Source organism: Anoplopoma fimbria, chromosome 24, assembly GCF_027596085.1.
Source record: "Anoplopoma fimbria isolate UVic2021 breed Golden Eagle Sablefish chromosome 24, Afim_UVic_2022, whole genome shotgun sequence".
Classification (NCBI taxonomy): domain Eukaryota; kingdom Metazoa; phylum Chordata; class Actinopteri; order Perciformes; family Anoplopomatidae; genus Anoplopoma; species Anoplopoma fimbria.
In genome coordinates, this window is record NC_072472.1 from 24929488 (window position 1) to 24955686 (window position 26199).

At 39.1% G+C, this 26199-nt stretch overlaps 1 protein-coding gene across 1 annotated transcript; it reads left to right on the top strand.

Annotated features, from left to right (window-relative positions):
* Positions 1 to 14460: 14460 nt before the first annotated feature.
* On the top strand, positions 14461 to 24023 carry gusb (glucuronidase, beta). Its single transcript, XM_054625672.1, has 12 exons — positions 14461 to 14668; positions 15709 to 15894; positions 16066 to 16247; positions 16668 to 16810; positions 16986 to 17173; positions 17907 to 18059; positions 18261 to 18439; positions 18996 to 19142; positions 19628 to 19712; positions 21281 to 21457; positions 21624 to 21759; positions 23069 to 24023. Exons 1-12 carry the CDS (start codon positions 14465 to 14467, stop codon positions 23218 to 23220), a joined length of 1932 nt encoding a protein of 643 aa, XP_054481647.1. The 5' UTR covers positions 14461 to 14464; the 3' UTR covers positions 23221 to 24023.
* Positions 24024 to 26199: the final 2176 nt, after the last annotated feature.

Genomic DNA, 26199 nt, shown 5'->3' on the forward strand with positions numbered 1-26199 from the left:
TTATTCCAATGAAATCCTTAAAATCTTCTGGGCCGGCTGATTGGCTCAACTCACTAACTCACTTTTTAGCTAATCGGGGTCCAGTTTGATGAGGATGTAGTTTTCAGTTTATGCAGTTGTTGTAACACAACATGTAACCTTTATTGCGGGTCTGAAAGCCTTTACCCATACACATTTCTTCATTATGTGCGTGTTGTCAGTATGAATTATTCCTCCTGCTTTTCTGAATGGACACCCAGCTGCTTGACATCATTAATAAAGGGGATCCCTCAGTGCTGCCTTAAATAGGCACAGATCAATTCACACCATTGCCTCATGTGTTGCCACACACACATCATTCGTTTTGTTATGAAACATGCTGCTGCACATGTTCACATACAAGAAAATAACAGTAAACGTCATATACCAGCCTCTGCTCCCTGGTGTTTTGTCACAGCTTCAATGAAACCGGTGGGTTACAACCTCCATCCTTTAGGCACATCCCGCCTACATCGCTTTAATAAGTAAAAGTGCATCATGCTCTTTTGTCTTGCCTGGGGGTGTGTTGCTTCTTCACATACATGTGAGGTGTATATTTAGAACAGTGGGTGTTGCGTGGGTGGATGTGAGGAGATACTTTCAACACTGGAACCAATGATCCATGTACCGCACAAACAACCACACATGCATGGCTCAGATGTGTCAGCAAAGAGACATGCACAACTATACACACATACTGAAAGAGAGTATCATAGGGAGAAAGAGATAAACCCCAAATATACCCGGCTCTGCTCCCAAATCTCCCTGCATAGGAAACCCCAGCATGCAGACACAGCCCTGCGTGATGCTGCAGCGATGTAGTATTCACCATCTTTAAACATGGATTCTCCTTTTCACTCCATTTACACAGTTTTACGGCTTTCAGAGAGCTTCGGAGCGAACAAATGCATCAAGCAGAGCATGTGGATATGCGTTGTGTTGTGATTACAAGTGGCAAAATCCGGCTAGCAGTGCAGGCTGAACACTTTGTGCTCAATGAAATGAGCGTGTGCTATTTTAGCTCCTCTGCATTTGATGAAGCAGGTGAGAGATCACTCAGCGGGGGAAGCCCTCCTCTCTCTCGCTCATCAGCATGCATCCTTTTAATCACTTGCACATATTTTTTTATTCACCTCCCACAGGCTATGAATTATTCAACGCTTGTATTTCCACATAAGAACAGTGAGAGAAGACACAAGGAATGCCTGTTCCCTGTCTTTACCCTTGCTCTCTCTCTCCTCCTCCTCCACCTCCTCACCCTCTCTTGTGCACCATTGTCACTCTGGCAATGCGAGGACAAAAATGGGGAGAAATCATCCGCCTCTGATCAGTGTGCATGTTCTACCCTTGAGGCGTGTGGATGTAAAAACTGAGACTGGGATTATGTTGCTGCCTAAATCCATCATTATTGCCTCAAAACAAACCATGTTTCCAGCAACAAGTGGAATAAAGAAACATAATGAACTACAAGTATGTTTATCCCATTTGAGAACGAAGCAGTTTAGCTCGTGTAAGGCACCGAAATAGCAGGAAATAGAAGCACACCTCCCTCCTGTCACTAAAAGCCATACGGCGGCTAAATCCACAGAAAAAGGTTGCTGACCTCTGCTTGGCCTTGCTACCCATGACAGCTATTACGTTTCCCTCCACAGCACCAGCCGCATGACCTCTGACGGCCATTAACAGGTTGCAGTGAAACAGTTAATCTTTAGCTGGTTTTGTCCCTCACCTACACGTGTAGCTGTGGAAACAGGATTGTGAACTAACAGGATATTGCCTGGAATTTTGCTGAGATATTGAAAAGGTTGTCATCCATAACTATTCTCTCGAAAAAAATTACCCTGTTATGTCAGGGACAGCTGCAATACAGCCATCATGCAGTATATATCCTCTTCATCTTGTTTGGACACAGAAACGATTGCGACTTGGAATTAATATTGATCGACATCACACCTCATACAACATTATGGTGTCAGAAGCTGCTACCGTGTTCTGCAGGGAAGGCAAAGATTATTATTTTTTCATTCACAGGGGAGCAATTACAGCATATAAATCCTGGTTTCAAATATAACCACCAGATCTAACACACACTTTGACAGATGGCAACCTTCTCTGCAGGCTGAAAACCGGTTTTGATCCTTGTGGTCCGAGCAGTGCAATCACGCTACAGCAGAAATAACCCGCACGTCTCCTCCTCAAACTCACAGGCATTACTGTGGGAAAGTGGCCATTGATAAAACGTGATGAAGAGAGCAGATCTCTGCAGAGCTGGTGGCGGTTCTGCAGGCTCCTGATCACAGCTGGAGATTTGGCAGTGTGAAACCTTGGCAGGGAGGGAGGAGCAGCAGGACTTCAGAGATGGCTTCCTACTCTGTCATGCATGCGCCCACACAGCCAATCTGCCACTACTGCTATCTGATTGAGCCTCCCAGGACTCTCAGTGCAGCAACACATTTTTTGGGCTTCTTCCCTTTGCCCCACATATTTCATATCTCTGGTAGGAGACAATTGTGCTTTATGCTATTTTAAGAAATTCATAAAAGTGTGTACACAATAAAATACCTAGAGTATGCCATGCCAAAATGAAACATTATTCGCTGAAATGTGGCAGTAACAACTAAAATGTGTTGTTTTTAGAGTCTTAATCTCTGCCATTACAATCCTTGTGCCTTAGCTGCTAAAAGGTCACACAGCCTAACTATCTCACCTGACTAAATTCCAACTGCTGCATCTTAACAGCTTCTAGCAACACATTTACACACTCATTTATAATGTTCAACCTGCTTCATAATCTATTAGTGATTAATATTAGATACAAGGCCTCTTTAGATGGTCTGCCAAAGAGTAATACCATAAATATGTGCTCAGTATTTACTACACGGTGTGAACTTTATCCTCTCATTAGATTTTAGTTGGCTTTTTATCACATTAGATAGTCTTATAAAAATAAATTAGGAGTTGTTGAAAATATTTCACGCGTTGCGACACAACACGGAGCATGTGGAGTAAAGAAGAAAGAACACAGGAATCTGTCTTAATGACAGGTTTCACCTTGTTACAGATTTTCACTGGGCACAACTTGTGCCTCCTAACTGCTCTTACTGATATTGGTGAGTAAGACACAGTGCACAGTGCACAGTGCAAAAAAAGAAAAAAATCCCAAATCCATTTTAGTTCATGAAATCTCATATTAAATCCCCAGAAATTATTTCGAGGAATAGCCTGTCTATTGGTGAATTAAGAGTAATAATTTGAAGCATGTTGGTTCGTTTTGGCCTGAAGAATTGAGGAGAACACAAACATAATTCAGGGTCCTTTTCGGATGTGCCATCAAGCCGTAAATGTTTATTTAAGCAGAGTGGACGACAATGAAGAGAGACAGGATGCAGAGAGCACTATAGGAAACACATAAGTACATCCGCACAACACTGGAACCAGTTAATTAGCAGCGGTCTGTTAATAACTGTGGATTGCTATTATTAGACATGGTTTACAGACAATACAAATAGCTAAAACCTCCTAAAACCATTACCTTGACACCGATGACTTTTATGTTCATCAGCCCACTTGCTGTTGGTAGATGACTATCATGCCTTTTTGAATGCTTCAGCATTGCGTGGGCAAAAAAAATAATTCCACCAGATAAATGACTATTATGGTATGAAATGACTGCACGTTCTGGAACATTTCATTCATAAAACTGAAAGCAAGCAAACAACAAAGAAAGTGAACTGATATCTAATCCACTTGTGTATATCACATTATGAACTACGTCTGCATGAGATACAGATTGGGATAAGGATTTCAGAATACCATGTCATTGACACAGAACGTGCAGACTAATGTACTTTGCACTTCATATCTGCATTTCATACTCAAGCAAGAAACTAAGCTTGTTTTGTCAGGTTTTTTTTCCATATCTGTATTTTTTGCTTATAACTTTGGTTTTACTGACCAATCTGAGCAGGTCAAAACAGAAGCTGTTCCTACTCCCCACATCTGCACATGTCTGTGTGTTCTTTCTCCACTGATAGTTAACACAGGCGCAGCATGGCTGGGAACTGCATATCAGCAAAAACCCTGGCTTTGGGGAATTGTGTCCCCCTTTATTCTCCCGATCTCGCCCTTTATAGTTCTTGCTCCCCCTTGCTTACTTATCAATAATGCATGGATGAACACCCCTTCAGAACTGCAGACTGCTTTTTATTTTTTGCCGACCAACAAATTTATTCGTAAAAGAAATGCAGGAACAGAATGTCAACTATGAAAATAACTAGTCCTTTAAAAATGACGGCCTGAGATGGGATGAACGAAACACGTAAAATAGAATAACTATTAATTAAGGATGAGATTAGTGCTTTCTGAGCGCCTGGAGCCAATTTAATATTTTATTAATATAAAAGGCAGAAACCCCAAGATGTCACTTTTACTCCTCCTGTTTTATTAATGCAATTTGCAGTAACAACAGCAACCAACAATATATATCTTAATCTCTTAATGTAGTTTCCAAAATCATAAGCTGCCTTGTGAAATGCAAATGCAAGTGAAAATAACTAAGATTCTACAGATTGAAGAAGAGAGGAGATTTTTTGACAAAATAGCGGTTTGATGTAATGACATGTTTGCCAAAAGCTAACAAAAAAGCTTTTTTTAGCTTCATAGCTGTGTATCAGAGAGGCTGCAAAGATGGTAGGTACATGGAAAAAGAAAGAGACACCATGTCTGAGATAAAAAAGGAAATACAACACTGGATTTTTCCTTTTCTTAACAGGTCTACAAGTCGGTGAGGTTTGGTTTGTGGCAGAGAAGTAGAGATGTAACCAAAACTTGATGTTGGTGAAAATCTGTTGACTTTTGGGAAGGAGAAACGCCATGAGGAAAAATGTTAGTGTCCAGGTAGAAGAGAACTTCTTTCTGTTAACTTGTGGAATGACAAGTGACATGTGAACAGGTTGTCAATAGTTACTGTGAGTCAGCAGGTGTCATTAGAGCGTCACAATGTTCATGGGTGCCTTGAAATGTACTTGGAATTCTAACTGGATCAAATGAATCGAAGCTGGAAACACACAGTCTTTGACACTAAACTTTCAAGTTATAATGATTACAACTATATTTTTTATGTTCTTTTAACCTTTTACAGCGGAGGACAAACAACATGCAGTATTGTGGTAATAAGATTTAATGCTTTATGAAATTTACATTTAATATATGCCACAGGGATCTATAATCCAAGGATAGGTATGCAAGACATCCCTGACATGGGAACCAAAATAATAGCTCCAAATATAGATTAAAAGTACTTTCATTTTGAAACATCCCGAATTAACTGGTGGGAAATGACATGAGACAGACTTCACACAGGAAATTAACACTGAACTCCCCATTAACCTTCTATTCATTTCAGGCAGATGGCAGTGCTATGGGTAGTTTGGATGAGTGTGTCACTCTGGGAAGAACTTTATTACAAACCTGCCCTGTTTGTATTTTAGATGCACAATAAAGTGTACCTCTCTGAGCCAGAGAGCATAACTTATAATAAATCAAATGTCATCATCTCTTGGGAATAGAGTTTCCCATCTCTAATATGTCAATTGGTCAATGTGAAATATTTTGATTTAATGAAAAGTAATGCTCCCCCAGAGTGTTAAATGGTGATATATGATATAACTGTGAAATCAAGGAATACCTTAAGCCTACAAAATAACTTACTTTAATGGCCAATGTATACAACATCAGACCACCAAGCCCTTATGGTCAAACCCACAATTAATTCCTTTTCTGTAGAAGCTACTTTGCAGCCTATTCATACCACTGATTATCAATTATAAATATCTATCTCCTTCTTCTGTGTAGCTTCAAAATAATTAACAATCCTCAGACAATACAAAAATGACAGATAATAAATAAAAAGGTCAATGGACAAAACACCGGGTGCAACAAGCAATATTAAGCCACAGAAATGAAATAGCTTCTTATGACATTTCTTAAAGAATCAACAGTAGAATTAAACATCATCACGGCAGGGAACATGGGGCCGTGTAAAAAATATCAACTCCACAGAGGCTACGGCCACAAACATATGTTAAAGAAAAAAAGAGGGACTGTACAGTTTTTAGGCAAAGCGTGGCGAACACACTACATTACATGTAGAGTGATCTCCAACACTGAGCCAGTTATTGTCACTTACCTATCTCCACAGCATTCTGTGATACTAGTGCATCGCCAAGTCCTCCTGTCTGCTCATTTATTCTCAAAGCATTATGTATCCAGTCTCCAGCCATCTGTCCCACTATAACCAGTCCACTCAGTCCCACACTCTTGAGCTGAAATCAAGGATTATTGTGAAAAACATCCGAAAAGCCCAACAAACCTCACTGAGTGGAAGTTCCTGGATGAATGGAGAGGTCAGCGCTGGAGGATCGACCTGAGCATTTTAGCATTTAGCATGTTAGCCAGACCCAGCATGCACCTGTTGGTTACACACATCTTTTGGGGTGTTTGATTTAGGTCAGCTGGGGTGCTGGCCAGGTGGTGCATTAAATTAGTGATTTATTGAGATAAATGTAACCTTTTTTAACTGTGCTGATATACAATAATACTAACCATAACCCATAATGACTAGAGATGCACTGATCGATCCAAAAAAGCTTTTTTTTAGATGATCGGCCATAACTGGTGACCCGATCATCTCATATTTCAAATTGATGTCATATTTACACACAAGCCCCCTTGCTTATGATAGTTTTACATTGCCACGAAGGAGTACAGGCAGTAATGTCCCAGCAACACACACAACATGTCCACAGTGTGGAAGTTCTTCATTGCGAGGGAAAGAGACATAAATCTTGCAATTTGTCCCAACTTCAAGTTCAAGATAAGCCATTGAGGAACAACCTTAAATACATTTGGAACAACTAACTTAAGACTATTGTTGTGTTGTAATTCATACCCATGAATGCTTTTCAGAGAAATCATAGTGACCAGCTTGACTGATGACAGCACTAAGGCTCTCCCTAGCAAAGTCCTGCTTACCGCAGAGTAAACAGCCAAGTTAACAGAGGTTGCATTGACTTGCAATATGATGTGTTTAAGCTCTATTCACTTAATATGATCATTACATGAAGCTAAATTTTAACGCTATCGTGATGTGTTCAAATGTAACCTTGTAAAAAATTGTCTTTGGCAAGAATCTTGAATAAATACAGTTGTTGAAGAGGATGTGTGCACAGCAATATAAAATTGATACAAGGGATGGAAATTAAAACCTGTTTAACTTCCTAGCACTAGCTCTAAGCAGCTCATTATACTTAAAACCACCATTGCCAAGATTTTTTTAATCAAAGCAAATTTTTATATGAAATACAATAATTCATTTCCTAATCATTTGAGTTGTGTATTTTTATGCAAATAGTCACAACAGATGCGGCAACAAAGTAAAAGGATATCATATAGAATTTTTGCCAGTTTACACTGAATTCAGGACGGTCAAAAATATATTTCATGACGGTCCGGAAGGTGGTAATAGAAAGTTAGACCGGAGCCTTGCTTTGAGAAGGAAATATTTTAATAGTCAAAAATCACGTAAAATGATAAAGAAAGAAGCTAAAGCCTACAGATCACAATGTAAAAGTGAACCACCACTGTGAACCAGACAGAGGACAATGAAGTCAAGGAACACTGTTCCTGTTAAGCCAGGTAGGACTTTATTCACTGTTAAAATCATTAAAAAGCAAAAGCAGTATGTGTAGACATTCAGTATACCTTCAGTAGCTAGCGTAGCATTGTGCTGACACTAGTTAATGATGTACCAATATTCTGTGCTAATGTTAGCTGCACAGATTTTCACAAAGAAACCTAACATTTTAATACCGTATATCTTCTTCCAACCTCTCCGGTTAGCGAGTCAACATTTAACCATGACAACCCCTAATCCACAAAACCAGCCAAAAATTGTAGAAAATCTAAAACGATTGCATGAGTCTTTATGGAACCATGCCCCCAGGAAGAGCATTGGGCTTTTAAAGCAAATTGTACATAGTGGCAAAACGGTGGAATTACAAATTCCGGTCCGTCACGTGATGACATTGGGTCCAAAAATACTTTTTGCCCAAAGACTTACATTGAAAAAGAGAGGTCTGCAAATTCATCAGAAATTTTTTGAGGTAAATAAACTCCCCAGTACAAACACATGAATAGCAATTATTCAAATCATTAGTTCCTAAAATGCACTAATAGCCTATTCAAGACTTCCTTAATTTATGTGAATGAGCCTTAGACAGAGCAGCTGATAGGTAAGATAATCCTTTATTAGTCCCGCAGCGGGGACATTTTAAAGGAAATGCTACTGCACCTGCTCTATAATGAGATAGATCTTGGTATTTTCATCTGAAAACTTAACTCATAAGTCAAACTCTTTTAGCATAATGCGCCACTGAGCAACTTTCATAGGAGTGAATGGGACGCCGCCTTCGATGCTGTGTACGGTTCTCTTTATCCATCCATGCTACAACCGTAGAGTCGTAGTACCAGGTCGGAGCTGGCTGGTGCTACACTATGATTGGCAGATGTGCATCTCTAATAATGACATCATCCTTAATTCTATTCCATTGTTGCTTTTTATGTACTGTTTGTAACTACTTGTTATAGTGAAATGGGTTACCAAAATTGGTTACCAAAAACAATTAAATAGTTGGTCACCAGTATGTTAAGTCTAGGCCCTGTAAGGAGGTCGTTAAGTGGGACATGGATACCACTTTGGTAAAATGGAGAGAATACATTAATTCTAAAAAAACAAAATCCACCATTCACAAGTTTCCCTTAAAGTGGACCAAAAAAAAAAAGAAAATAGACCCTTCTAAATGAATAAAAACAACTAAAATGCAACCCTTTTTTGTTGGAAGCTCTTATCCAAGAACCAAACCAAAAACAGAAATAGAGTTTAATAGTTCATCACTCAGTTTCAGTTAATACCTGGGAAACATTATCTTAATACCTTGTTTATTTCCTCCTCGGATTTAACACATCTTTCGGTTCAGTTCGGGCAAGTAAGAGTTTTATTTCTAAGTCAACTACGTAGTTTCAGTTCAATTTCGTCCCCCTGTATATTTTTGCATGAGCTTATCTGAAATCCAGGTGGAGAACCCCGGAGGTCCAGGTCCATGGAGCGGTGGTCGTTGCTGCATCTTCGTTCTCTGTCAGAAACCGACCACACATGAAACAACAGCTTGCATGTAGTAGAGCTGTCGTTCAACTCATTTTCAATATGCAGGTAGTTTGCAGTTCGTATGGTCCTTTATCACTCTCTTCACTTAGATGTCCACAAAACAAAGACAGTTAGCTACGAGTAAAACAATAACACTTAACATACAAATCTCTTACACTCGGTTTCTAAAACTTTTGTTTCCTCTGATAGTTCACCATGGACGGTCATGACTATGAACACACAAGATGCATTTTAAACTAGCACATACAAAAGAAAATACACTCACTGGATAATAATCATCAAAAGTAATCAAATCCTGATCCTCCGTAAACTTCTTGTGAACAGCAACATACCGAAACAAGGTACAATATAAATCATCTGTTTTCCTCTCACTATAACTAGCTCGTAAACCACACTCTGCTTCTTCTTCTTCTTCTTCTTCTTCTTCTTCTTCTTCTTCTTCTTCTTCTTCTTCTTCTTCTTCTTTTAGATATTTTGAAAACAGGCAAAATAAACCCCACAATTAAACCTGAACGTTTTCTGATAAATCTATGAGGGAAACATTTTCAATAACTGCAAGCCACCCCCAATACGCCCAGGTGGGAGCCCACCAACAGCACCACCTGAAGCACCACCAGTAAATAGTCATATTCATAATATGAAGCATTTGGTTACCGGTACCACATGTCTGCTCTGCCCTCCTGTGGCTTCAAACACAACAGCAGCTTCTTCTCTGCTGCAGATGCTGATTGAACATCTTTTATCTGTTGCTTTCTCACAAGGTTTATCAGGACTTTTTCATGTGAGTTGTTTTTATTCTGTAACAAATACGACTTGAAACCTGTGGCAAAAAGTACTTAAGTTTCAGATGAATAGGTACCTAAAAAAAAAAAGGAATAAGCCAATGTCCCATGTATGTCCAATGTAAACCAAAACTGGATTGAGGCATGTGTGGGTCCATGTTACTGAGTGTGCAACTTCCACGTTCCAAGTTACTACTTATACTTCCTTTGACATTTTTGTATATTAACATACAAATTCCAATACAGCTGTTATAAATGTATAATAATAGGTTTGCAAAGTTCTGAACCAAACCCTAATTCCACAAATGCGTCTCTAAGATCACTCTCACACTCTCTCCAAATACACTTGCAATGCACAGTTAAGTGCCAGAATCTCCCTCACCATTCAACCACATAGGGTCACTAAGATAACTGACATTAATACTTGGAGTGACATTTTTTTATACAGCTAAAAGGCCATTTATTCTAATAAAACCCAATGAGTTTTTAAAGGTTACATTTACCTCCTCCCCCTCCACGCCCCAACCCGTAGCCTCAGGTCCGCCGGCACAAACACTCTGAAGACCATCAGGACCAAGCGCCGGGCCTGGGGTGACCTTCTCAGTTGCTGCACCCCCCCTCTGGAACGCCCTCCCCATCCACATCCGTCAGGCTCCCACCCTATCATCATTCAAACAAGCCCTCAAAACCCACCTCTTCAAACTGGCCTTCACCTGCTAACCCTGCTCCCTTCCCTCCCTACCCTCCACTACATGACTCCTTCCACAGCTTCTCCAGTTTTCTTTTCTTTTTTTTTTTTTTAAATGTTCTGTTTGTTTGTTTTGTTTGCTCCTTTGTGTTCTTTTTTGTTTTGTTTGTCTTCGCCCTATGTGAAGCGTCTTTGGGTATCTAGAAAAGCGCTATATAAAATTAAAGTATTATTATTATTATTATTATTATTAAACTGATAAAAACCTAATAACATAAACAGGTTAGTAATACTACCACTAAGTAAGTGAGGAGGTAGATAGTTTTTAATACTTTTGCAGTAGCCTTCAATGAGTGCATCTACTCCCTCAATCCCCAAATGTTCTCCCAGCTCAGTTGGGATTTAGCACCAAAAATCATGGATGGATAACCAAAGAAACAACTTCTATGAATGTTAGTTGGTGTGTTGATATTTCAATTTGCGAAATGTGCATATTCCTGAATAAATTTGTGTTTGACCAAATTTCCATAAATATCAGAGGGATGTGGTTGTTATTGAGTGAGTTGATGCTTCTCCTGTTGACTTAAATATACGAGTGTCTGGCGCCATCCAGTGTAATACTTTCAATGTTGCATCCGGGTATGATGATTTAGAACCTCCTAGACTGCATATAAGAAGGTTCTTTCCTGTTGTGGAGTGTTTATTTGTTTGTTATTTGTTTGGCTTTTAGTTTAGGGGAGACGAACGACACGCTGCCTTCATGTTGCATCTTACAGTTTTGTTTTTAAATTACAATACAATATTGAATAATAAAGATGATACTGAAGATAATATCTTATAATATATTCATATGTAGGTGGCACCTAGAAACATTTGTACATGTTTTTGTTTCTTTGTTTTTGGGCAGTCTATGTTCACGTTAAACGATGTTCACCTCACCTTTCAATCATCTGTCTACCTATTACTCATTGTTGCAAGTTTTTCGCCACTATATAAAAGCAAGTTAGAAGGTATCTCTATCGCTGGTAGAAATATTTTATTAAGCCAACTGGCAGATGACACCACTTTATTTTAGAAAAATGATTTACAAGTGAAACCTGCAATCAAAATTATTGATGCGTTTTCAAAAGCTTGATGTCTCTTTCTAAATTTAAAGAAATGTGAGTTATTTGCCTTGCAAATAAATGATATGTACTAACTTTGTTTTTAATCAAATTGGAGGACTCCCCTTCCCTTTGAATTGCAACTCTAAAATAAATAACATTTTGGTGAGTCAGCTGATTAACCCTGAAGGTTATGTGATGAGCTATGATGATTTTATTTTACATTTCAACTTTCCTGTCTCATTTAAGGAATACCCTTCCATTTTAAGAAAGAAAAACCCACAATGGTCACTGAAATAACTTGAAACTGACAAAAGTAATAATAAAGAAAAAATTACTGAAAATGAACTAATGAAAATCAGACATTGATTTTGAATTGTGGTTCAACAGAATAATTTAAAAAAACAAACTAATAAAAATGGCCTGGACAAAAATGATGGCACCCCTAGAAAATATTGAAAATAATTTGACCATAGGGACATGTTGAACTAAGGTGTGTCCTCTAATTAGCATCACAGGTGTCTTCAAACTTGTAATCAGTCAGTCTGCCTATTTAAAGGGTGAAAAGTAGTCACTGTGCTGTTTGGTATCATGGTTTGTACCACACTGAACATGGACCACAGAAAGCTAAGGAGAGAGTTGTCTCAGGAGATTAGAAAGAAAGTTATAGACAAGCATGTTAAAGGTAAAGGCTATAAGACCATCTCCAGCAGCTTGATGTTCCTGTGACTACAGTTGCACATATTATTCAGAAGTTTAAGGTCCACAGGACTGTAGCCAACCTCCCTGGACGTGGCCGCAAGAGGAAAATTGATGACAAAATGAAGAGACGGATAATACGAATGGTAACCAAAGAGCCCAGAACAACTTCCAAAGAGATTAGAGGTGAACTCCAAGGTCAAGGTCCATCAGTGTCAGATCACACCCCCCGTCGCTGTTTGAGCCAAAGTGGACTTCATGGAAGACGACCGAGGAGGACACCACTGTTGAAAGCAAATCATACAAAAGCGGGACTGGAATTTGCCAAAATGCATATTGACAAGCCACAAAGCTTCTGGGAGAATGTCCTTCGGACAGATGAGACAAAACTGGAGCTATTTGGCAAGTCACATCAGCTCTATGTCCACAGACGCAAAAATGAAGCATACAAAGAAAAGCACACTGTACCTACTGTGAAACATGTTCTGGGGCTGCTTTGCTGCATCTGGCATAGGGTGTCTTAAAACATGAACCAAAACTAAATCCTATTGAACATCTGTGGAAGGAGCTGAAACATGCAGTCTGGAGAAGGCACCCTTCAAACCTGAGACAGCTGGAGCAGTGTGCTAACGAGGAGTGGGCCAGAATACCTGCTGACAGGTGCAGAAGTCTAATTGAGAGTTACAGAAATCGCTTGATTGCAGTGATTGCCTCTAAAGGTTGTGCAACAAAATATGGGTACCATCATTTTTGTCCAGGCCATTTTCATTAGTTTGTTTTTTAAAATGATTCTGTTGAACCACAATTCAGAAGTGACCATTGTGGGTTTTTCTTTCTTTAACGGAAGGGTACCAACAATTTTGTATACGTGTGTATGCTTTTGGTAATGACAACTAATGGGTGTGTGACTTTTTCATGTCAAGCTGATGTTTCTTTGGTTAATACTGTTGACAACCCCAGTAAAATTTGTTTCTCAACATCCTGTAAGAATAATAACCGAGCTATTCGCTCTCTTTTTCAGTATGAAGTTGTCTCAAAGCCTTATGTCATTACATTTTGGAGTAAATTTGCTAGGAATATTCCTTGGATAAAAGTTTGGTCATTGCCCCACACATATTGTATCATGAATTAGATTGGAGAGGCTTCCTTTAAGATTACACACAAGTTTTACACTGCAAAGCATTTTCTCAAGAATATAAGAAAGATTTAGATATAAATTGTACCTTTTGCACAGCTTAACCTGAAATTGTGTAATTTTTTTATTTTATTTTTTTTGGCATTGTCAGTACTCAATGAAAAGTTTTGGGAAGTTGTTTCAAAATGTATTAGAGATGTTTTATACAAATATTTTGTATTATTCTATGAACATGTTTTATTCAGATTCTTTACCTATGAAAGAACATTTGAGGGGAGGGTGCGTATCGTACATCTATTGATTATGTTTGCCAAATTATATATATACATAAGTGTAAGTTTACAAGCCAAAGACCTATTTTTTGTGTTTTTACAGAGTTTGAACTGTATTAAAAAAAACATAAAATGCTGTACCAACAAAAAGGCCATGAGAACAGTATTGCCATGCATTACCTGTGATATTTGTATCTAATTATATGTATTATATTATATGTATCTAATTAAATAATGTAATGTAATTAATTAACAATCATAATGTGTGCCTAGTGTTTTTTATGCTTCTATTTTCGTCCATCTTTTTTCATCAAAGTAAGTTTGAATGTATTTTGCTTTCTTATTGACAATTTATGAAATTGTACATGAGCAATTTTTAAATAAAGTGTTGGGGGAGAAAAAAAAAATCGCAATTTCCCGACAGTACCCGAAGGCAACGCGAGAAAGCTGCTCAGCGGTCACATGACTGCAGAACAGACCACGTGACTGGATCAGATAAGAGCCGCGGAGGAATCTGAAGCGTTGCTCCAGGATGAGGCCCGGGATGAGGCCCAGGATGCTCCGTGTGCTGTGCCTGTTGGCGGTGTTGGAGGCAGCGTGTCTGCGGCCCGCCGGCATGCTGTTCCCCCGGGAGACCTCCTCCAGGGAGCGGAGGGAGCTGAGCGGCCTGTGGAGCTTCAGGGCAGACGCGTCCCGCAGCAGGAACGAGGGCTTCGACAGGGCATGGTACAGACGACCGCTCTCAGAGGTGAGCAGATAAAGAGTGTTAAAGTTAAAGAAGTCCTGCTTCACACAGGTTGTAGTCTGAGATACGTAACATGGCTCACAGACGAGACGTGGACGTGTTCTGTCTGTTACATACAACTTTATGGCAAAAAAATAGGAAATAAGACACTCGATGGATAATCATAATGTGACAAAAAGGAAATGTATACTCTCGCCAGTAAATAATGATATACAACTATTTGCTCGTGTCTTTTGATTATGAAAAGCATTTTCAAGTTGTAACTTTCTAACAAAGACAATACTGACATTTATATATTAAATAAACACAGATCCAGCTGGTGGAGGTGGATTGAGAGATTTTCTTTTTTTTCAAAACTTTATGTCTTTGACCCAAATACTGTTAATCAGAACAATAAAACATAGAATATAAAGGGCAAAAACATGTAATAGTACATCTACTTAGCATACAATAGAGGGTGCAAAACACTTAAAAGTACATTAAAGTCTGCAAAAACGTACAGCCGAGTATCACACTAACATATTGGTGACACCACTTGGAGATAAAACTTACTACTATCCACCTCTTTGTGGATAGCACTGAGACTAAAAATGTTAATTAAGGTCATTATTTACCAAATTATGCCCAACATATCAGTTTCACAGGCACTCTCTCGTTCATATAGCCAGTGACCCCCCTCAACACAGGCTGGTCTTAGTGTGAACATGTCTTGTGAGAATCAGGGTGATTTTATTTTTCTTCTCAGATTGTTTAAGTTTTTAAGAAGTTTCCAAGAAAAAAAATATCATTTTAGCAGAAATTTAGTTTTACTTTGTCTCCGTAAACCATCTTGTGATCCTTCAGATTTATCTTGTGTTTGGGACCCAACAATTGCCATAGGAGCAAAATGAAGATCAATGAAAATACAGTCATTATTAACTCCCTTATCATGAGATTTGTATTATTCCTGATTATAGTCATTCCCGTAACTACAAACTCTCCTGAGCAGATCCATTGTCAGAAATACAATATTGCCTTGTCATCTCTGTTTTATTTGTCCGTAGACGGGCCCAGTGATTGACATGCCAGTTCCTGCCAGCTACAATGACATCACCCAGGACCCCACACTGAGAGACTTCATCGGCTGGGTTTGGTATGAGCGAGAGGTGGTGGTGCCTGCCCGCTGGATCGCCGACGTAGGAACAAGAGTTGTTCTCAGAGTGGGAAGTGCTCACTATTATTCAGTAGTGGTGAGTATCACATGTACCTTCCCTATCCACTTGAGTCAGAGGTGGAAAAATAAAAGTCATCTGCTTCACACAAACGCTGTTTTAAAACATGAAACTCATCCCTTTTACATTATCCACCTCTTGTAATAATGTGATCAAGCTGATTTGTGTCATTGTCTCTACCCTTTACAGTGGGTGAATGGGGTTAAGGTGATGGAGCACAATGGTGGCCATCTTCCTTTTGAGGCTGAGATAGGCGATTTAATCCGCAACTACACAACTCAGCCGTGCAGGATCACCGTCGCTGTCAACAACACTCTGACTCAGGAAACTCTACCACCAGGAAGCATCCGGCACATGGACGACCGCACCAGGTAAACCCAGTCTTTTTTTATTTTTAAAGTGAATCATTGACTCAAACGAACGCCCAAATTATTTTGTGTGCACACTGATCTAAACTACCTGGGGCCATTATTGTATCAAAACTATTTGCAAATGTGTTTGCAGAGTTGTGATACCAAATCTCAATCTGGGTTTGCGTATTCAGATTTGTTAAAGTGTAAAATAATCTCTTCATGCTTACTGAGATTTGTGAATGTGTACAGAAATCTACCAATATGTATTCAAAATGCGTGCCTATTCAATTCAATTCAATTCAGTTTATTTTGTATAGCCTCTTCTCTTTTTCTGAAAATGTACCCTTTTGTAGTTTGATGTGGTATTTTGGCAGGATTAAAATGTGTGTAATTTTGCTTGTCAGTTCAGATAATGAGGATAATGTTATTGGCCAACAGGTATCCTGATGGATATTTTGTGCAAAACATCTTCTTTGATTTCTTCAACTATGCTGGCATACATCGCCCTGTATTGCTGTACACTACTCCTCAGGCTTATGTGGATGACATCACCGTGGTGACTGACTTCTTGGATAACACTGGTAAATTAATGCATGTGATTATAATAAAACTACTAATTGATTTCAAACCATTACCAGCAGAAAATCATCACTTGTTGGAGAGTAAACTGCTCAATAAAGCTGCATGTGATTTTTAAAGTCTACCAAAGAGAAGTCATGTGACATAGTTCAGAGTGTTGTTACCCTTTTGTTTCAGGTTTTGTCAAATACAAGGTATCAGTCCAAGGTGCCACCTCATCCACCCTGAACGTCACTTTAATGGACAAAGATGGCCACTGTGTTGCCTTCTCCAGCAAACCATCTGGAGTCCTCAAAGTAACGGATGTCAAATTGTGGTGGCCGTACTTGATGCATGACAACCCAGGTTACCTTTACTCTTTGGAGGTAAGGCAACATGTTCACAACATGTGAAACGTTTCTGTAAGGTGCAGGTTACATGAGCATTGTCACTAAATTTGTGAAGGTAATAAGGCGGTTGGCTTGAGAAAATAATTATGTTATTGATTATAGTTGGCCATTATGAGGGTAATCCAAGTTTAATGCACCTTGTGTTCAAGCTTAAGTCAGGAGGAGAAGTTCATCTTTTATAATACAATAATGTAAAACGGACCTTTTTCACAGCAGACATTTTGCTTGTCATAGTAGGATTTGTGCATTGCCGACTCACTCACTGTCACTTCCACTTGGATTGCACATAGCGTTATTGCGTCAATGTCATTAGAAACATCTGTGCTTTTTATTTCTCACAATGACTCAAAATGTCCGCTGTGGAAATTGCACAACTGTAAACTGTGAACTCTCTTTCTTCTCTTTCTTGTACCTGTGATTATGCTCCTCATAGTATGGATTGTATGAATAATGCTTAAAGAGATGTATTCAGTACTAAGACAGGAGATTAATAGAAAAAGATTTTTAAAAAATCTAATCAGGATGAAAAGAAAAAAATGATTTGTTCATTAAATTTAACTATGTTTATAGTTTTAATTACTTTTAACTTTTGTTTTTCACCTATAATAATTTTGCACCACTTTGTATTTGTTGGGTATTCAGCAAAACCTCTTCTATTTGCAATTTCTGCTGGAAGAGATGTCTCTGACATTTGCATTTCAACATATAGGTTCGCTTAATGGCAGCCGATGAGAAATCGGAGTGCGAGGACGTGTATACTCTACCAGTTGGCATCCGCACAGTCAACGTCACCAGCACCCAGTTCCTCATCAACAACAAGCCCTTCTATTTCCATGGAGTCAATAAACACGAGGACTCTGATGTGAGTACCACTAGAGGGAAGCAAGACCATGACCAAAAGAGTCTGTCATTTACCTTTTATGAAGCAACATATGTGTTGTAATGCAAACAAACACCCACAAACCATCTTTACCCGAATGAAAATGGACAGGAAATTGCTAGAAAAAGTTGATCCAGTTCAATAATCAAGTCCTGACTTCCTCTGTTTTACTTTGTGTTAAAGATTCGAGGTAAAGGCTTGGACTGGCCCCTCATTGTCAAGGACTTCAACTTATTGAAATGGTTGGGGGCCAACTCGTTCCGTACCAGCCACTACCCCTATGCAGAGGAGATCATGCAGATGTGCGACCGCCACGGCATCGTGGTGATAGATGAGGCCCCGGGCGTTGGCATCAAAGACATGTAAGTGCCACCGCTCACATCGCTGTGACCTTTAGGTGTGTTTGAGGGTTCACAGTAGGCAACATCATCACAGAGTATGAGGAGAGGAACAGAGACAGAGGAGAGTTTGCTGTCCATTTCTGTAAAACCTCCTGACTGCTGTAAACATCAACCAAAATTTACTGTACATGCAAGAAACCTCACTCTGCCTAAGTAAGGACACTCATGCGTCGTGTTGACACAACCACTTCCAATGAATATGAATGTTGGACACAGTCTGCAAAATAGGTGCAAAAATTGGACTTTCATTTGGGAAAATAAATTGGATAACACATCATATTAAAAGAAGAAAAAAAAATGGAGGGGGTTGCATTAAAAACTGTAACTAATCATGTCAGGTTAAAAACATTTTGACGTGTCCACGCTGTTTTTGCATACAGATGTTGATAAAGGTTTTTTTCTTGTGGGCTGGTTTGAGACCAGGTAACCTGAAATGACGGGTGGATCTGATGTTTTAAGTTTAGTTTTTCAATAAAATGTCAACTTTGTGTGTGCTTTGTCTTTTGTGCTGATGTAGTCGCAATTTTGGAAACGCCTCCCTGACCCATCACCTGGCTGTCATGGACGAGCTTGTACGTCGGGACAAGAACCACGCCTCTGTGGTCATGTGGTCTGTAGCCAATGAGCCGGCTGCAGAGATGTCCCCTGCTGAGTTCTATTTCAAGTGAGTGCTGGATGTTTTGTTTATATGTGAATGGATCCACTCATCATACACAAAGTGACTTAACTGCCCCTTTTTTGGAGCAAGATCATTCACTCTGCAGTGAGTTTATGCCTCAAACTTTTAGAAAGTGTGAAGCTTTAAACTTTCTGTATTTGAGCTACTGGTTTGTTATTCAGTCACAGCCTATCCCTTTTTATTCTGATACGTGGAATGAGTAGTCATGAACACGCCCTAAACACTAACAGCTAGAGCTCAGTAATAGCCTGTGGCTTCAGTACTGGTAGTACTACTCCACCCGCCCAGGTACCATAGTTCCCATCAAGTAAAGCAGTATTGGGGTATGTGGAGTACACGCACAGAATTAAGTTTGAAGAAAGTTAGCTCAGTGACATTGTAGTGATTATGTAACAATGCAATCATTTAAAAAAAGAACTTGCAATGTAACCACCCAAGGGTGCTTTTTTTTTTTTTTTTTTTTCTTGCAGGACCTTGATAAAACATACCAAAGATCTGGATCCAACCAGGCCCGTCACTTATATCACATCCAGTAACTTTGCCAGGGATAAGGGGGTGAGTTTTATCAACCGTGAAACCTGCACAAGATATTCATTTTATTTCATGATTATTATTAACACATCAGTAGTTATATATTTGTAGAAGTGCAAAAGGCCAGTAAGAGGACCCTTTTCCTCTGTAGATATGAAGGGCTCAGTCTAAGCTAATGAAAACACAATGGTTCTCAGTTTCGCACTAATGAAAACATATAGATAGCCCTAAATCTGACACACTGGTCCGAAAACACCCCCTGAAAATCAAGCTTTTGCTAACTTTTCAACCTGCTGCAGTGATGTAATGTGTACTCCAGGGTGTGTCAGTACACAGTGACATCACCATCATGCTGGAGACAGACTTGAAACTTACCACCAAGAGAACAGCAGCAGCAGAACACCTACTAGCAGAATGTGTGTGATACTAACAAATCACATTTTAAGGTCAGATTGAGCAAAAATGTTAGTTCCCAAAATTTGCTTGACATCACTAGTTTTGTTCAGGCTGACTTGTTGGGAAAACAACAAAAACATTATTAAGTACTTACATTTTTGAATCTTAAGTATTTTGTCTGTGACATTAAATATTAGACTGTGACCATATAGGCAACAATCAAAGTTAAACTTTAGGGGAAAAAAACATTATTCCATATTTATTAGGAAACTATAATACAGGAATCTATATAATTGGGACTGTGTGGAGGGGTTTGACAGTGATGGCAATGTAAACAAATAACGCTACAACTGTCTTCAGATTCTGGTTTAATTGTTGCCAAAATTATTTGTGGATCCTTCCCCAGTAACTGGCTAACATACTACTCACTGCCAAACTGTGCCTGTGAAAATGTTGACACAGGCTCTTCAAATTTGCGTGTTAATCGTTTCCTCTGATTTTGTAGGGAATCAGACCTGTGACAGGCATTACGAACAACTAAAGAGGAAAAGGCAATCTTGTGGCTGATGGTTTCGTTAGTTAATGTGGATCATAAAGATATTTAACATTGATTTTATATTAAGACTGTTTCATAACCGCTTAAAAACTCCATTCAGTTGCTTTTTACATTAAGGCCTGATAAAATAATAAGGGAGTAAAAGCTATCCTGCTTGACAAATTGACTCATTCTGAGGTTGTTGACCCAAATGTTAACTATTTTGTTGCCATGCCTCACATTCCTTTTCTGTGAGGAATATATTTCATGGTGTACTTGGTAGCTTACAGCTAATGATGATTTTGCAGTCTACTATTCATTTACCTCAGGGCAAATAACTTTGGATGACCTGTGAACATTTTCTGCTGCTGCACTCTATCATGGCCAAAAGTTAAAAAGCTGTCACTCACTAGTGAAAAACATTCACTTTATTGTTATGGGAGCACTGGTTTTACTCCTAATAGAAAATCTGTTGCTTCATTATGAAAAAATACATTGATCTACAAAAAAGTATTATTATTATTATTATTATTATTACAGCCTTTTTTATTACAATTAATGCTCATAAAGAACTGATCAAACTGTGTTTAACAACAGGAATGTCGTGGGGTGTTGAAGGGCCTCTCTACGAGTCATTTTAAGTCTTTTGTCTCGTCTTTAGGCTCCCTATGTGGATGTCATCTGCGTAAACAGTTACTTCTCCTGGTACAATGACCCAGGCCACCTAGAGGTCATCCCCATCCAGCTCAACACTCAGTTTGAGAACTGGTATGGAAAGTACAAGAAACCCATCATCCAGACAGAGTATGGAGCCGATGCGGTGCCGGGGCTTCACAATGTGAGGACTCATACACATGCACATCCAACTCTCTGACTGTAATGGACCAGAAATTACTGTATTTTAAAGCTGCAATGAATTTCAGGTTTTGCTAAACCTCAGCCCGCCCACATCTGTGTTAGCATGTTTTTATCAGGGGGTAAGAAGCTGTCTGTTCTCTCTGCAGGATCCCCCCGTGATGTTTACTGAAGAGTACCAGAAAATGCTCCTGAAGAGCTACCACAAAGTGTTCGACCAGAAGAGGAAGCAGTATGTCATCGGTGAACTCATCTGGAACTTTGCAGACTTCATGACTTCTCAAGGTACTGCAGCTGGACAACAGCTGGAGAGCAAAGACCTGTAAAACTAGAACTGTTGTCATTTCTCCCAACTCTGCTCCTGTTAGTATCCTTTAATTAGTTAATTAAGCAATTTATTTATTTCAGTGAATACGAGACAGTTGATAATGTAAATACACCGTTCACGCTCATTACGGTGGCTCCCGTTGAAAATCCGATTTTTCAACTCTACTTCCCAGGGCATTTGCGCATATAGACCTACAAAACTAAGACTTCTATTAACGTCACCCTGTAAAGATACCCCGTTTGCGTTTTGATGTGCATCCACCATCCATCAGCTCATCCATACGCCCCGAGACACATACCATGCCTAAGGCCACTTCTGCAGACTGGACAATTGCCAATTAAACAATGTCACAAATATTTTATTTTAATGTTCATTAGTTCACTTTAGACACTTGCAGATACCATACAAAACTATGAGATAATAAAATACTACATAAATGTATGATATTATTGAATGGTATTATAGTATTTTATCTTTATATTCTAGTGCAAGACATTATTATACTTGAATAAAAGGTTCTATGGTAGAAGTTAATCTTTCTATTTATCGGTAAGTTACCAAAAGGATTAGTCAACCAATCAGAAAATAATCAAGAGATTCATCTGAAAAAATAATAGTTGTTAGATTCATTGATTTAAAAAAAAATGGCTTAGTTGCAGCCTTAAATGAATTAGAGAAAGGAAAAAGTCAACATGTTTCTCAAATGTGAATAATTTCTGATTTTCTTACGATAGTAAAATACATATTTATTTTGGATTTGGACTGTTGGTCATACCAATCATGAATTTTTACCATGTCATGTTTGGCTTTTCAAAAATGTAGACATTGTGATATTTAATCGAGAAAATAAATCTACATTCATCTATAATAAAAAATAAAAAATGATTAGTTGCTGCGCTAGTCTCAAACTGGTCCACAGGATCTTGATCAGATCTTTTTAAATCTGGTCCCGACCTTCCTTTTTACAGATTCACTCTGACGTTCTCTCTCTCTATGGATATTGTGAAAAATACTATAGGACACTGCAGATATGTACAGGACACTCAAACTGTATTTTCATACTGAAGAGCTATTCAGCTGAAAAACATGAAATAACACAAGTCAAAGACACTCCTGAACAGATGATCAGTAACCTATTCTTGTTAGAATCACACACGGATATTAATAATTGGGGTTTTTTTTATGTTGTGCAACATTTCAAAAGGTTTTTCTGTTTTTGGGCCCAGTGTATGATGAGGTTCTTGTTGATCCCTCTGGTGTCTGCAGGGCTCATCCGTGTGGTGGGCAACAAGAAGGGTATCTTCGACAGGCAGAGGCAGCCCAAAGCAGCAGCCTTTCTCCTGAGGGAGAGGTACTGGAGACTGGCCAATGAAACAGGCAGACTACCTCCCTGGACCAAGTACCCTTGCTCACTCTGACCTCCTCCAGTTGGTTTAACCCGCTCCAGGACGGACATCGATCCCATGTAAACTATATGCCCTATGGAAAACCTGCTGGTAAAATTCAGTTTGTTTTCTTGAGGCAGTTTAGTTAAAGCGCATATAAAGCACTTCATTCATTTGCACATCAAAACCATTCTGATTCACGCAAACGATCAAACCACCTTTATTCAGCTATGCTTCTCTTATGTTCCGCAGTTATGAACTAAACCACCAACACTATAGAACATTTCTCCCATCAATCTGGGATATTTGCTTCTGATATTTGAATCATTATAAAATTCACGTTTTATAATGTTAAATATGTTGTGGTTTCTTTGGGATACCCATGACTGACTGATTTTCTGATACATAAACATATGTGTGGCAGTGCTTTCCACTGCTATCTTAAAAAGGTCATGGTCAAACTCCTTAATCACTGATTAGCTTCGACCTTTCTTCCAGTCAGGTGATATGAGTTCACCCGGCAGAGAAAGAACATCATATGGCAAACCGTAATGGAAGGGAGCTTCCACACTGTCTCAGTCCTCAATTTTCCCTTTTACCATGTGTCTGGGGACACATTTTATTAGATAAATGCATTAAATAGTGTTTTAGTAGTTTGATATAACAACTTTGTTGGAACCTGCTATCATTTCTGAGCATGTTTTAGTTAAGTGCTTAATACATGTAATTTAAATGTGAATTGCAATGCTGAATCCAATCATTTTATTTTTATATGTGAAAATCAAAAGCTAAATGTTTATATGAATCAAGCCATTAAAGACAAAACATGTACTCGATATGCAAACTGTATTTTTTTCCTCAAAGCATTCCCACCGTTACTTTTTTAGGTTTGTAGAGCACATTGAAGTCTTGCTGATTATCTGAGCCACTGTGACTGAATGCTTCAAAAACTCAACATTCACCTAAAGGGTTAAGTGACCTGATGATTGTTGATGGCGGCATGACTGCAATACAACTTTAGAACTATGGTGACTCTGCATGTACCCTCATCACATGATTGACCTCTGTGTTACAGCTGAACAAATATGAAGACACCACTATAGATTTCAGCAGATACCAGCAGCAGTACGTACAGTGGGTACAGGAAAGTTTCAGACCCCTTTAAATTTTTCACTCTTTGTTTCATTGCAGCCATTTGCTAAAATTCAAAAAGTTCATTTTTTTTCGCATTAATGTACACTCAGCAACCCATCTTGACAGAAAAAAACAGAAATGTAGAACTTTTTGCAAATCTTTAAAAAAGAAAAACTGAAATATCACATGGTCATAAGTATTCAGACCCTTTGCTGTGACACTCATATTTAACTCACATGCTGTCCATTTGTTCTGATCCTCCTTGAGATGGTTCTACTCCTTCATTGGAGTCCAGCTGTGTTTAATTAAACTGATTGGACTTGATTAGGAAAGGCACACACCTGTCTATATAAGACCTTACAGCTCACAGTGCATGTCAGAACAAATGAGAATCATGAGGTCGAAGGAACTGCCCAAGGATTCAGATTTGTTTTAGATCTGGCCAAGGTTACAAAAAATTTCTGCAGCACTCAAGGTTCCTAAGAGCACAGTGGCCTCCATAATCCTTAAATGGAAGAAGTATGGGATGACCAGAACTCTTCCTAGACCTGGCCGTCCAGCCTGAAATTGAGCAGATTTGAGAGAAAGAACCCAAAGATCACTGTGGCTGAGCTCCAGAGATGCAGTAGGGAGATGGGAGAAAGTTCCACAAAGTCAACTATCACTGCAGCCCTCCACCAGTCGGGGCTTTATGGCAGAGTGGCCGACGGAAGCCTCTCCTCAGTGCAAGACATATGAAAGCCCGCATAGAGTTTGCCAAAAAACACATGGAGGACTCCCAAACTATGAGAAATAAGATTCTCTGGTCTGATGAGACCAAGATTGAACTTTTTGGCGTTAATTCTAAGCGGTATGTGTGGAAAAACCAGGCACTGCTCATCACCTGCCCAATACAATCCCAACAGTGAAACATGGTGGTGGCAGCATCATGCTATGGGGGTGTTTTTCAGCTGCAGGGACAGGACGACTGGTTGCAATTGAAGGAAAGATGAATGCGGCCAAGTACAGAGATATCCTGGAAGAAAACCTCCTCCAGAGTGCTCAGGACCTCAGACTGGGCCGAAGGTTCACCTTCCAACAAGACAATGACCCGAAGCACACAGCTAAAATAACAAAGGAGTGGCTTACAGAACAAGTCTGTGACCATTCTTGACTGGCCCAGCCAGAGCCCTGACCTAAACCCAGTTGAGCATCTCTGGAGAGACCTGAAAATGGCTGTCCACCAACGTTCACCATCAACCTGACAGAACTGGAGAGGATCTGCAAGGAAGAATGGCAGAGGATCCCCAAATCCAGGTGTGAGAAACTTGTTGCATCATTCCCAAGAAGACTCATGGCTGTACTAGCTCAAAGGGTGCTTCTACTCAATACTGAGCAAAGGGTCTGAATACTTATGACCATGTGATATTTCAGTTTTTCTTTTTTAATAAATTTGCAAAAAATTTCTACATTTCTGTTTTTTTCTGTCAAGATGGGTTGCTGAGTGTACATTAATGCAAATGGCTGCAATGAAACAAAGAAATTTAAAGGGCTCTGAATACTTTCCGTATAATATACACTTATAAAATGTGTTTCCTGGAAAGAGTTTCGGTGATGAGCTGTGATAGAGGGAAAGTGACACAAAGAGGAAATTTACTACTAAAACACTAACTTTGGAAAATACTAACTTGATGACATTAGATACATTTTGAAATACAGTTTTACACACAAAGGGGCTTTGTCCACACTCGCTTCCAATGGAAGCGTAATAGGCAGGGATCTTTAAATAGCCAGTAAAAAGAGGATGAATGACAGCAAGCATAACCTGACTATTATTCTGAGGCCAATAAATTATACACTTAGCAGCGAACTTAACAGCGAAACAGCTTTTTGTGTAGT